A 14892-nucleotide genomic window follows, 5' to 3' on the forward strand; every position below is an offset into this window, starting at 1 on the left:
ACACACACACACACACACACACACACACACACACACACACACACACACGTGTGTGTGTGTGTGTGTGTATATATATATACTAAAGTAGATATTTACAAAAATAATTCCCGATTATATACAATAGAATCGGGAATCATTTCTGTTGAATTATCTACTTTAGTATTTTTACTATATATCTCCATAAAAAAAATTATGACAATAGGATATATAGATCTTGGCGTGCGAGAAAGCATAAATATTATATTATTTAGCAAGTCTCCATTATGGAGGCTAACATTATGACATTTCAATTTTCTTTTCCCTAAAAGTTTCACGAATTGCATTAAATAAAAAACAATTGCTTTGTGGATTTTTACAACATTTTTCAGATGTTAAAGTCTAGAATAAACTCATTACTGTGAAAATGTATGAAAGGTTTCGGTAGTGATACACGACGGACTAAACCCATCCTGAGTCTATTGGCTGAGCTAAGTCGCAAGGACGAAAGACGACACAGAAAGTCAAGGAGTCAAGCAAGAACATTCACGGAGAATATTCAATTTTTCGTCGGTTTTCAGATCTTGTCTATATGGGTAGTGGGATCGTCGCGCGATATTTTATTACAGTTAACATATGCCATTGAAATTCGACTTGATAGACCGTATTCTAAACAAATAAGATATTATTACGCCCTTGCCATGCCGATACCGTGGATTGCCGCTCGCGAAGTACCGAAGGTCACGTTGCCCGACAATGAATCGCTCTGTTATTTAACAAAATTGGCAGATTTGGACGTAAGCCATCGTTGCGTTCGGACGTGTCTCTCGATCCGCTTATTCTCTCATCGTTCGTGTGCTTTGAGTTTTACGCGCGCGCGCATAATACGTTATACATGCCAATCCTATCGCAAATGTTGTTAATTTCCCGGATTCCATCGCAAGTGTTGTCAATCGCACAAATCCTGTCGCGAGCGTTGCCAACTTTATTAACTCCGATGGAAATGACACCGGTTGCACAAATATTGTATCATCGAGAATTATCCGCATATTTCGATCGGAAAGTGTCGATCGATTTGATTCGCCTGCGCTGCATCGCGGGGAGGCATCTATAAACCTGAAACAGACATAACGACGAAAGTGCGCCCTTACGCAAATTTTTTGCGTAATTTAATTTCATCGCCCGCGCGAACCGTTGGGAAGAAGAAACAAAGATCGCCTGTTTTGATTTCGTGTTTGCGAGGCAAAGCGTATTGGAAAGCATGTAAAATTTAGAAAACTTACAATTCGAAGAGTTAAAGTCAAAATTGGAAATGCGTTTCGGAAAAACGCATTTGTTACAAAACTATATTCGCAATTTACTAATAGAAAACAGAAATTCGGAGAAAATATCGCTTCTTTGAATTCTGACATAGAAAGGTTATTACAGCTTAGCTTATCTATTATAGAATGTCCAATTCGGTTCACGATAAAATCGCATGTGCACAATTTGTTTCCGCTTTTTTCCGATGGATTCGTAAAAAAGATTCTCCAAATGAAGGGGATAATGTCGTTAAGAATAACAATCGAAAGAGGGAAGGCAATTAAATTGATTCAAGAAAATAATTTTCAACATAAAAAAGAAAATAATTTAAATTTCAAAAGAAAACAAGGAAACGATTTTATTAAAAGGGAAAAGAGTCAAACTGATGAAAAAATGGGGAAAAAGAAGGGAACAAATCTAATGGAAATAAATTTAAAAAATTTCCAAAGAATAAAAATGTTAAGGGAAATAGAAATAATAAAGAAAATTGGAAAGAGGGGCATTTCCGTTCTGAATGTCCTGGCAAAGGACGGGAAACAAGGAATAGTTGAGTTTTACGGGGAAGGCTTGACTGAAATAAAAAAATTCCCGATAAATATTTATCATTTGAATGGCTTGTATTTTGGTGACACTAAAGATAAGCCATGTATTTGCTATGATAATTGTTGTGCTAATCTACATTCTTTTAGAAAGTATTCTTATTCTACTAAAAATAAACAATGTTTTAATAACCGTATGTGATGTATTAATTTTTGCCCTTATAACTATTATATTAATCAATGTTCTTTAAAAAAAAATAGAATTAAGAATAACGTGAAAAATTTTTGTTATGAAGGCAAAGTTAATGATAAACCTTGTTTTTTTAGAATTGACAGGCTCCGATATTTCAATTATAAATTATAATTTTGTTGAATCGTGTAAACCAAAAATTATATTGACAACCGTAATATTAAATATATGGGGGAACAAGTACCAATTAAATACAAAACCATAGTAAAAGTTTGACTTGCAAAATACTGTGTTAAGATACCAATGTTAATAGCTGAAATAAATGATAATTGTATTTTGGGTGTTCATTTTCTTAAATTACTTAATTTACAAAATATTTTTGATTGTATTTTTCTCGAATTAGTTTCTGATATTGATACTGATTTTAAATGCGCTCACACAGAAAGGATTGCGGTTGCTGAAGTTCCGTCAAATTTGATTTTTAAGGAGAGTTCGCGTTGTTTAGGAAATCTCGAAAAAGAAAATGTTGCCGGTTTTCTGAATGAATTTTATGATATATTTTCTGATGATATTATTGCAGGGAATTGTAAATTTGGGGAACATGTTATTAATGTGAAATGGACATGTTATTAATGTCTTCTTTCATCAAGCAGGTACCTCGTTGTATCCCTTTGCAAATAAGAATTATGAATAAAATTATTGTGGAAATGGAAAGACAAGGGATAATTGAGGAATTCATCAATCCATGGATCTCGCCAGTGGTACTAATTAAAAAGAAGGACAGTACAATAAGATTCTATACAGATTATCGCAAAACGAACGCAATTACGATAAAAGACTCTTACCCCTTATCAAGGATAAATGATATACGCAACCAACTATCAGTTGCAGAGTTCACATCTCCAGGGGCTTCAGTGAAGTCGTTTTGAGTGCCTCACAACCAGTCCAGCGGGCTCATCTTCTACGAATCGGAGGTCATCAACGAACGTGCTTTAACCGTGGCCTTATATTTTTTTGTTTAAGAAAACCGCCTCGTCCGCGGTTTTTGAACCATGGTTTTTCCGTGGGATGAAAGGCGAATGTAAAGGTGCGGATTGGAGAGCAGAGGTACTGCGGTACATCAACTTTTTGTCCCCCCTCCCGAAAAGAGAAAAACCAAGAGCGCAAGGCCTCAAAAGGAAAGGCAAGAAGATCCTGGCGTTTCCTTCATGAAGACGGGGAGATGCCCGAGCGGATTTCGTACTACGGGGGAGTAACTACTTACTTACGGGGGAGAAACTGAAGAGGAGTTTCTGCCCGGAAGAAAAGAAGGCTTCAAGAATAAATTTCGAGGAGAAAGTCGGACCTCAAGGAGACCAAAGCTCAGGAAAATTGTTGCAGCAGGACTACTGTTGCAGTAGGGAGCAGAAAATTGGTCAGGAGGGAGCTCCGAATTCCTTTGAGAAGCCAACGTTCTTGGAATAACCATAATTATTGGGATGACAATTTAAGAGAAGGGGGCAGTATTACGTCTTTGCCATGCCAGTACCGTGAATCGCCGCTCGCTAAGTACCGAAGGTCGCGTTGCCCGGCAACGAGCCGATATAATAGAGATGAAACCTCACGAAATAACGTTAATATATTATTATTTATATATATATATATATATATATTATTTATATATGTATATTATTTACATATAAATATTAATATATAGCGTGTATAAAAAATCCCCCTTCGGGCCCCTTAAATATCTTAAAAAGTAAGCATTTCTGAGAAAAATGTTTCATACAAAAGTTGTAGAGTTGAAAATAATCTATTTACTGATCTTATCAATTTGACCTTGGGTGACGTCATCAAAGCCAAGTCAAATTCAAATCGATTTTTTTAAACAAAACATCCTATTTTGTATTTTAGAATCTAATAGCTGATGTCATGAGTTTTTCAAAATAATCTATAATAAAGATTTTTTTTATCAGTATTTTTCAAGTTATAACTTAAAGTTATAGAGACTTAAAAGTTACATAATAACCGCTGACATTAGCATTATCTAAGGTGATCCTAAAACATCCCTTTTAATGATGCGTATGATGCCGGCAGTTCTGTAACATTCAAGTCTTATAACTTGAGAAATTAAAATAATTAAAAGAAGTTTTATTATAGAGTTTTGAAAAGCTCCTGACATCAACTACTAGATTTTAAAATAAAAAATAAAGTACGTAGGCTGCTGGAAAAGTTTCTGCAAACAATATGAAAAAAAACATGTAAAATTCGGTAAATGGCTTTATTGTTTTCGAAGTATTCGCCTTTAAAATCAATACATTTTTGCAAACGCTTGAACTAATTTTCGAAGCATTTTTTCCACTCTTAAACCTCAAAAATCAGTGTACGAAATGTTTCAACAGCTGCTTCAAGCGACTCAAATTGCTCACCACGCATATTATTTTTAATGTTTAGGAACAAAAAGAAGTCATTAGGTGATAAATCAGGTGAATACGAACAATGAGTCATCAATTCGACATTATTACTAAATAACAAATCAATGGTTTGACGTGCTGGCGTTGTCATAATGAAGAATGATGCGACGATTTCGGTTTGTTCTACGCAATTCATTTATGACTTCTGGCAAACAAATTGTTGTATACCAATCAGTATTTACAGCCCCTCGATCCTCTAAAGCCACGGTTGTCACACGTCCGGTATAACCGAAGAAATAAGCAATCATTTGCTTGGCAGCACTGCGTGAACAAACAACTTTTATTGGTTTCGGTTCATTTTGAAATACCCTAACAGTGGATTGTTGTTTACTTTCGGGCTCATAAGAATAGATCCATGTTTCATCCCCAGTAACGATGTTGCAGACCAAATTTGACCGACCTCAGTTGAATTTCTTGAGCATTTCTTTGCTCCATTTAACAGGAGCCTGTTTTTGAGTTTCGGTCAAATTGTATGGGATCCAACGACTACAAGTTTCCGTACGCTCAAGTGATCATGCAAAATCGTATGTATTGCTTTCATATCAATGCCTAAGGATGCCTGAATCTCGCGATATGTTATATGCCGGTCTCGCACAATCATTTCACGCACAGCATCAACATTAGTGACAACAACAGACGTTAATGGACGACCATCACGGAATTCATCACTAAGAAAGGTACGTCCACGCTGGAATTCGGCAAACCAATTATAAACAGTCCTATTGGATGGTGCTTCATCCCCAAAAGCCAAATGAAGTCAATTGATGCATTGGTTCGGAGTTAGATTACATTTGTAATCGTAAAAAATCATTGCCCGAAAATTTTCACGCGAAATTTCCATTTTCTTACAAAATAACTTCTTTTAAAATATTATGCAAACAAAACTAGTTGGCTTGGGTACAAACTGTCAATTGAATTATAGGTTAAAAATATCTAATTTTACGGATATGATAGTAGCAGAACGTTGGCGCCACTGGAAGTACTAGATTGCAGAAACTTTTCCAGCAGCCTACGAATTCGTATAGAATTCGAATGTAAGGAAAATATTCCACTGCATAGCTTATTGTTTTATTATTCATGATAGGGTGATAGAGTATAATCCATTGACTAATGTTATTCGCAAAATTGTATAATATTTTTTTCAAGCTCTCTCCTTCTTTATCGAATTTTACACACTATCATATTCTAATGTAAAACACATATTCCGTTAAATATATTATATCTTTACAAATATTTATGATGTCATTTCCCATTCCTCTTAGATAGATAAGAGTCTCATCTGGAAAAAAAGTACGAAACGTGATTCATTACTATTAACAAAGCGTTTTATCGTTTGTACTGCGTGTCATATATATAAAAAAAATCACGAAACGCGATTTATTACTCTTGACAAAGCGTTCGAGTACACATCGTTTCTACTGCGTGTCGTATACTTGTGTTACATCGCGATGTCTCTCACGTTATTATCGAAGATTGCATAGGTTTGTCCTCTGTTAGTATTTACTACGGTCGAAATGACTATCAATCAAAATGTTCGTGGGAAATCCTAGACTCGAAAGACGTTTTGGCCAACTTTCTATCAATTTGAAACTGGGATAATTGACCATGTAAACCATATTGTTTACAAACATTACTATTTCACTTGAAGGTCTTTGATATGCGGCTAATAAGGAGAAATTATCCGGAAGGAAATTCATGTAGCTGTTTAGTACGTATGGTCCGTCGTATTTTTTATCATCTATATTTATTGACCATACGTAGCGTTGATACGTGACAAATATTCGATGATGTAATACCAACACCGTATCCACACATTGTAAAGTACAGAGATCTACGTACTCGGGTTTATTTGTCGTAATTTCGGAGTTGACATTGGTGGTTGTGTAGTTGTTGTTATTAGTCTTGAATTTGGATGTGGCGCAGATAGATGAATGTAGTATGAGTATTCGCTCGTATCAATCGTTACAAGCGATATTCCCAGAAATACCGTCAGCTCCGACCTTGGCCTTCCGACAAATGGATAGTAATATTTACTTTACCAAAAAACAACAATTTTACAAATTTAACGAGTTCACGAGAACTGTAACAAAGGCTGCTAAATTTAATATGAACATACTCAACGTCACATGTTCGAGAGACGGATTATTGCAACAAATGCAGGATATCTTAGGTCGACTAATTCGATCGAGTAATATTGACACAAGAGAAATAAGACGAAGGAGGAGGAGGAAAGGATGGAAGGACAAATATAATAAATACTATAATAGTTTTAAACAATCAGTATGAAAGAACAATCATTCCGATAACATCGTTTGTACGCACTTTCCAAGCTTTCCGATCGTGAGGACAATACTGCGAAAAAAAATACACAAAAATGCTCAACAACGCGAATATCGAAAATTATCGAAAATTATTTCGCGCTCCCTTTTAACAATAAAAACAAGATTATCTTTGATTGCATTAAAGAGGTTGAGAGCAGCACATTGATAATGCCTTTAAATAGGAGAATTGAAGTGACCAATCAGTCTATTCCAATCCTAAACAATATCATCCCTTCTCCTATTTTTACATCACCCACAGATAAACAATTGTTAAAGTTAGAGTCCGATACGCGTACATTTGTATCCCAACATTGTTTTCACGCTTGCTGACAAAGGCAACGTCTGTTGTTATGGACGCATATAAGAACAAAATTACTACATTATTGGGGGACTCAGATACGTATGTTTTGATTAAGAAAGATCCGACTAAAAAACTTACGACAGCTTAAAGTCTATGCTTACTAGATGGAAAACTAAAGGTCATATTAAAGACTCTGATTACAAAGCGTTATACTGCAGTGACGGATCACTTCCGAGAGCCTATGAGTTGCCGAAGATTCACAAGCCTGGTTGTCCTCTCAGAATTATCGTATCATCGGTGGGCAGTCCGCTGTATTCATTGGCTACTTTTTTGCATAATAGACTATTTAAAACCATTCCGAAAGCGGATAGTTACATAAAAAACAGCTTCGAATTAGTCGAAAAATTGAGAAGGTTACACTTTACAGATGCACATGAACTAATTTCTTTAGATGTGACTTTTCTTTTCACGAATGTTCCAATGGATGTAGTGGTCGATTGTGTGAATGAGCAATGGAATTTAATTTCCAAGGATTGCTCTCTGCCCAAGAATGAGTTTTTGGGAGCGACGGTTTGTCTTAGATTCAACCATTTTTTCTTTTGACAATTTAATTTACATATAAGCAAAACTTCGGCACCTCCATGGGCTCTCCTTTGTCACCGGTAATAGCGGACTTAGTAATGAGGAGATTAGAGACGATGTCCTTGATGTCATTGAATTTGGACATTTTGTTATATTATAGATATGTTGATGATATATGTACCGCGGTATCTCCCTCTAAAATCGATGTTTCATTAGAACAATTCAAATCTTTTCCGTGCCTTCAATTTACTGTTGAAAGAGGAAGAGATAAAATAAATTATCTTGACATCACCGTATCCATCAATAATAATCGTTTCATTTTTGATTGGTACCGTAAGGTATCAACGTTTTCAGAAAGGTTTTTAAATTTTTATTCTAATCATCCTTTGGCACAGAAAAAAGGCACAATTTTTTCGTTAGTTGACAGAGCTTTTTTATTATCTGACGTTATGTTTTATACAAAAAATCTGACTTCTATTATTAATACTGTTTAGTAGATAATGACTATCCATTGAATTTTATTTTTAAAACTGTTAATCAACGTATTAAAACTTTATTTAAAAATAGATATAAAGTACATAATGACCTGACTGACAAAGATTGTGTGAAACTGCTTCTGCTTACGGTTTCATATATTCCTCGTCACACGGAGAAATTTAGAAGATGTAATATAGTAAGAACGACATTAGGGTATCTTTTCATAGTCCCAATAAAATGGGTAAATACATAAAAGTACAGAAGGACATTTGTCCTCATACATCGAAGAGCAATGTAGTACAATATATAAAATATCGTGTAACAATTGCGATGCATCTTATGTTGGACAGACGGGCAGACAATTGAAAACCAGAATTACTAAACATATCAGGCATAAAACTTCTGTCCGTTTTGTCATCACTGAACATAGGCTACAATGTGATCATGATTTCTAATGGGACAATGTTAAAATCTTAGATGAAGAGAATTGTTATAAGAAATGTTTGATTTCCGAGATGCTCAACATTAAGAAGTAGAAAAACAATCTTAATTTACAAACGGACACTGAAGATCTTCATAAGGCATATTTACCCATTGTAAATAAACTTTGACTTTTTTGATACTGACGGCCCGTCTCCTCTCTCAGTATGTGGTGGTTCGTTGCACATTAGCATTCCAAGCTCGTGGTTCTCGAGAAGGGGCAGAGCGCGTGAGTCGGAAGACAGTGAAGGCGAACAGCAAGCCGCGAAACGAAAGAAGGAAGGAAAGGCAGGAAAATCGCCAGAAGAGCAGGGAAATTCAGAGGAGAAGAAAATGGCGAATTTAGAGGAGATAGAAAAAATGATGGAAAGACAACTGCAGCGGCATAAAGATGATATGATGAAGATAATAAGAAGAGAATTAAAAGAAGAGATGAAGCAAATAAAATCAGAATTTGAGAAATTTAAGGAGGAGGAAAGGGAAAAGATGGAGAAGTTGAAAGAAGAAAATGCAGATTTGAAGAAAAGAGTGGAAGAAATAGAAAAAAGAAGAGATGATCAAGAAAGAAGAGATAGAAGACTAAATGTAGTTATGCGGGGTGTAGAGGTAGAGGGGGGAAATATGAAAGATGCTGCTGTAGGGGTTTTGAAAAAATTAGGGGGGTTAGATAAAGAAATTAAAATAAGAGAAGTTTACAAGATAGGGAATAGAATGAATGATAGAATGAATGATAGAACGAATGAGAGTGTGCTGCTTGTGAAACTTAATAGTTTGGATGATAAAAAGGAGATCATGATTAGGAGAAATAAATTGACAGGTACGAAAATATATGTAGACGATGATCTAACGAAGGATGAAAGAGAAAGACAGAAGGAGATTAGATTTTGGGCGAAGAGAGAGAAAGAGAGAGGTAGGCGAGTAAAAGTGGGCTTTGGGAAAGCGTGGATGAATGGTAAAGAATATGTGTGGAGTGAAGAGCGCAAGTGTATGAATGAAAAGATTTTTTAAGCAAGCGTGCTCACAATTGGGTTAAAAAGAGAAAGGGGGGGAAACAGAAGGGAAAAGCAACGGAAGAGGGAGAGAAACGAAGTATAAAAGGGGTATTCTGGAACATCGCAGGATTAAAGAGAAAAGACGAAGATTTTTGGGATTTTCTGAAAGATTTCGATGTGATTGGTTTGAGTGAGACATGGGTGGAAGAAGCTGGGTGGGGGAAGATAAAAGAAAAAATGCCAGATGGGTGGAGATGGAAATGTCAGCCAGCGAGGAGGGAAAAGAAAAGAGGGAGAGCGATGGGAGGGATAATAACGGGGATAAGGAAGGAAATAGAGGAAAGAAGTAGAAGTGAAGAGGAAGTAGAGGGGATACAGCAGAGAGAGGTTGTTGTAGATGAGGAGAGGTGGAGAATTGTTACAGTATATAACAAAGAGGGAAGTAAGGAAGAATTAGATAGATTAAAAGAGATGATAGGAGAGAGGGAAGAAGAAAATATGATAATAGTAGGAGACTTTAACGCAAGAATTGGTAAGGAAGGGGGTTTTTGTGACCAAAATGGCGAAGAAAAAGGAGAAAATGGCAAAGAACGGAGATCGAAAGATGGAGTGGTAAACAAACAAGGGTGTGAGCTGGTGAAGGTAGTGGGAGAAAGAGGGTGGTTGATACTGAATGGGTGGAAAAAAGGGGATGAAGAAGGAGAGTGGACGTATGAAAAAGCGGGAGGGAAATCAGTGATAGATTATGGAATTGTAAATCTGGAGGCAGAAGAGAAAATTAGATGTTTTGAAATAGGATGCAGGGCAGAATCAGATCACCAGCCAATATTGATAGAGTTAGGAAAGGAATATACAAGGCAGGAGAAGGAAAAAGAGAGCGAGGCAGAGATGATACAGGATTGGTCAGAGGAGGGCATAGAAATATTTAGGAAAAATATAGAGGAAGTAGAGTGGGAAAAAGGAGAGGGGGGAGGACGATGGGAAGAAATGGAAGAAGTAATGAAAAGAGCACCTAAAATGAAGAGGAAGGGTGGAAGGAAAGAGGTAGGATGGGTACCATGGTGGGATAGAGAGTGTAGGGAGAAAAAGAGAGAGGTTAATAGGGCGGGGAGAAGATATAGGAGAAGGAAGTCGGGATATGAGGAATTTGTGAAAAAAAGAAGGGAATATAGGGATACATGTGAAAAGAAAGAAGTAGAGCATAAGAAGCTTGAGGAGAGAGAGATAGAAAAGATTATAACAGAAGCACAGGCATGGGAATTTATAAATAGGAGAAGGAAGAAAAAGGAGGGAATAAGTAAGGAAATTAAAAGAACGGAGTGGGTAGAGTATTTTAAGACGGCATTAGAGGGAGTTGACGAGAGAACGGCAGAAATAGGAGAAAGACGGAATGAATTTAGAAAAGACGAAGGGATAAGTCGGGAGGAAATAAGACTAGAAATAAAAAGATTAAAGAAGGGTAAGGCGGCAGGGATAGATGGGATAAGAAATGAAGCATGGATGATGGGGGGAGATAAAGTAAGTGTAAAGTTAGAGGAAATTTATAGAAAGATTTGGGAGGGAGAGGGATTCCCAGAAAAATGGAGAATAGGAGTGGTAGTTCCGATATGGAAAAAAGGGGATAAAAATGTGGTAGGGAATTACAGGGGTGTCACGCTTACAAGCACTGCGTATAAGATATATGCGAACATTTTAAATAAAAAGTTGGTGAAAGAGCTAGACGAGAAAGGAGGATGGGGCAGAACGCAGGCAGGATTTAGAAAAGGAAGAGGAACAATAGAAAACATAAAGATCTTAAAACACCTAGTAGGAAGAAGACTAAAGGAGAAGAAGAAGGTGTGGGCATTTTTTATGGACCTAAAAGGAGCGTTCGATAAAATAGATAGGAAGGTATTATGGGAAATGATGAGGAGAAGGGGAATCAGTGATGTACTGATAGAAAGAGTAAAAGAAATATATGAGGAGACAAGATGCGTGGTAAGGATAGGGGGGGAAGTCTCAAAGGAATTTTGGGTAAAAAAGGGGGTAAGACAGGGGTGTCCTTTGAGTCCAACTCTGTTTAATGTATATATCGCGGATTTAGAGGAGGAATTAAGAAAAGGAATAGGAGGAGTAAGAGTGGGAGGCGATAAGGTGTGGTCGCTAGAATATGCTGACGACATTGTGGTGGTGGCGGAAGAAGAAGTAGGCTTAAGGGCGATGATAAGAGGGCTACAAAGGTATTTAAAAGAGAAGAAACTAGAGCTGAGCCCGGAAAAGTCGAAAGTTATGGTGTTTAGAAAGAAAGGGGGAAGGGAGAAAGAAAGGTACTGGTGGTGGGGAAAGGAAAGATTAGAGGAGGTAAAGGAATATAAATATCTAGGATATTGGGTGTCAAGATACGGAGGGGAAACGGAACACGTGAGAGATAGAATTAGAAAAGCGAGGGTGGCCATGGGATGGGTGTGGAGTTACGGGGAGAGAAAGTTCAAGGGGGACGTAAGGTGGAGACTGAAGCTTTTTGACAGTATTGTGAAAGGAATACTTTTGTATGGAGTGGAGATATGGGGGTATAAGGAATGGAAAGAAATAGAGGCTTTACAAGAAAAATATTTGAGATGGATACTGGGGGTGAAGAGTTGTACTCCGGGATATATAGTTAGGGAGGAATTGAAAAGGAACAAAATGAGGGTGGAAACGGGGTGGAGAGCGGGAAGGTTTGAAGAGCGAATACAGAAAGGAGAAGGAGGAGAGATAGGGAGAGAAAGTATAGTAGAACGGAGGAAAGAGGAAAGAGAAAAACGAAAGGAAGAATGGACAAGGGAAAGCCTAGAGAGAAGGGAGTACTTATGGAGAGGGGGGGTAAGTGAGGAAGCGCTAAATGAATGGGGAGAGGGAAAATGGGAGCGATTACGAGAAAGAGATATAGAAGTAGATATGCAGCAGAGAGGAGAACAGGTTAGAATATCAAGGTCGTGTAAAAATTACAGAAATGTAATAGGAATACCAGAATACATCAGAAAGAGTAAAAAGAGAGAGGGAAAGAAGATGCAGATGATTGCGAGATGGAGATGTGGTAACGAAGAAAGAGGAAATATTGGATGAATGAAGAAGAGAGAAAATGTAGAGTATGCGGAAAAGAGAGAGAGGATATAAAACACATGAAAGAAGAATGTGTGTTACTTAAAAAGGAAAGATGGAATAGAATAGAGGTGTTGCACGGAGATGGAAGAGGGTATGAATGGATGCAAATGATAGAGGCAGCGCGGAAGAAGAGAGAGGAAGAGAGAGAGAGAGTGAGTGAGAGAGAGAGAGAGAGAGAGAGAGTGAGAGAGTGAGTGAGACCGACATGAGTGAGTGAGAGACATAAAATGTAAATGAGTATGAATGTGAGTATGAATTTGTAGATTTGTAGGCGTAAAGGTAGATGAGGTAAATGTTTAATGTAAAGTAAGCAAGAAATGTATATGTATATTTAAGATGTATTGTATATAATGGAAGTCCGTGTAATCACGTTAGTGAGCACGTAATAATAAACTACTACTACTACTACTATACATGTTAATGAGATGTTTAAGTTTGTAGTAACTGGAAACTTAAGTGTATTGAAAAACACTAATTAAAAATTGAGTGTTTTAGTTTATTTCCATTAAACTATCCATCAAATTTAATGCCCATGTCCATTACGTTAAAAAAATCTGTAACTTACAAGGAAAGGGATCCAACTGTCCCTCTCTGATTTTAATGAGCATTTAGTATGTTATTCTTGAGACAAAAATAAACTACACGTATTTTTTTATACGTGCCCACTTTTAGAGGGTAGAACACCCTTTAGAAAAAAATAGGTGTTTCTCTTTTGAAGCAAATGTCACTGGAATTGTAAGAGATAAAAAAAAATTCAGAATAAAAATAGAATGGTTTCAAAAGTACTTTAGAACTATAATAAAAAAATTTTTTTTTATTAAAAAATTACTTTCATTGTAAAAAATTATTAAAAAAGTTTTGTTTTTATTATAGTCCTAAAGTACTTTTGAAGCCATTCTATTTTCACTGTGAAAATTTTTTTTTTATCTCTTACAGTTCCAACGACATTCGCTTCGAAACAGAAACACCAATTTTTCCAATAATATTCGCTACAAAAGAGGAAAATCATTTTTTTTCCAAGAAGTGTTTTGTACCTTAAAAGTGTGTATGAGCATGTATAAAAAAATACGTAAGTGTCGCTTATTTTTGTCTGGAGAATAACATGCTAAAATTAAAATCGAAGGGGAGCAGTTGGGTCCCTTTCCTGGTCAGATTTCATTCACATCACTCATTATTTTTCAGTTATACATTTCTGACATTTCATTAAAGCGTTTATTATATTTTAAGTCGCAGATCCCTTACATTTCATTAACACTTAAATTAATTTTTATAATTTATTAAATCTAGTGTATACCTTCATTACATTTAAGACTAGTAACTCAATTTTCAGTTATATTATTCAATTCTTTTCAATTACTGTATAACCACAAGCTTCCGTTACATGTTACTTAAAATTCATTAAAACATTTCTAACAGTGATGTAAAATAACGTAAGTAATACGTTCAATTGCATTTAACAATTTAAAAAACAAAAAATGTAAAAGTGTCAGCTAAAAAAATATTGGATTTGCAATGTACAGGCTTACGATTAATTATTAATTACGAGATCATTTTGTAAGGCAAGAAAAATTAAGTGTAATTAAAACTACTAAATATTTATGTTATACGTAGGCTGCTGGAAAAGTTTCTACAAATAATATGAAAAAAAACATGTAAAATTCGGTAAATGGCTTTATTGTTTTTCGAAATATTCGCCTTTAAGATTGATACATTTTTGCATACGCTCGAACCAATTTTCGAAGCATTTTTTCCACTCTAAGGCTGTAACCTCAGATATCAGTGTACGAAATATTTCAACAGCTGCTTCAGGCGTCTCAAATCGCTCACCACGCATCTTATTTTTAATGTTTAGGAACAAAAAGAAGTCATTAGGTGATAAATCAGGTGAATACGGACAATGAGTCATCAATTCGACATTGTTACTGGATAAAAAATCAACGGTTTGACGTGCTGTGTGACAGTTGGCGTTGTCATGATGAAGGATGATGCGACGATTTCAATTTGTTCTACGTGTTGAATTACGCGGTAAATTTACATTACGGATGTCTCCATGTTAGTATAGCTATAAGTGAATATCTGTGGGGGCGCTCATAGCGTATAGACTTAATCATGTGAGAGCGTTCGGCAGACGAGGCGGTATAGAGATATATAGC

General features: G+C 36.1%; 1 protein-coding gene across 1 annotated transcript; it reads left to right on the forward strand.

Moving 5' to 3' along the window:
- The first annotated feature begins 8381 nt into the window (after positions 1-8381).
- Positions 8382-12700, forward strand: LOC108746524. The gene is made up of 4 exons (XM_018483346.1): positions 8382-8385; positions 8791-9061; positions 9395-9576; positions 9744-12700. The coding sequence occupies exons 1-4, from the start codon at positions 8382-8384 to the stop codon at positions 12698-12700; spliced, it is 3414 nt and encodes a 1137-aa protein (XP_018338848.1).
- Positions 12701-14892: the final 2192 nt, after the last annotated feature.

Source organism: Trachymyrmex septentrionalis, unplaced genomic scaffold (genome assembly GCF_001594115.1).
Source record: "Trachymyrmex septentrionalis isolate Tsep2-gDNA-1 unplaced genomic scaffold, Tsep1.0 scaffold176, whole genome shotgun sequence".
Taxonomy (NCBI): Eukaryota; Metazoa; Arthropoda; class Insecta; order Hymenoptera; family Formicidae; genus Trachymyrmex; species Trachymyrmex septentrionalis.

What these genes read in the sequence shown, in the direction of transcription:
- LOC108746524 (XM_018483346.1), top strand. An exon ending in GAATTAAAAGAAGAGATGAA is followed by an intron (nt 9,062 to 9,394) that starts GCAAATAAAATC and finishes GAAACTTAATAG; the next exon opens with TTTGGATGATAAAAAGGAGA. An exon ending in TGGGAAAGCGTGGATGAATG is followed by an intron (nt 9,577 to 9,743) that starts GTAAAGAATATG and finishes GGAACATCGCAG; the next exon opens with GATTAAAGAGAAAAGACGAA.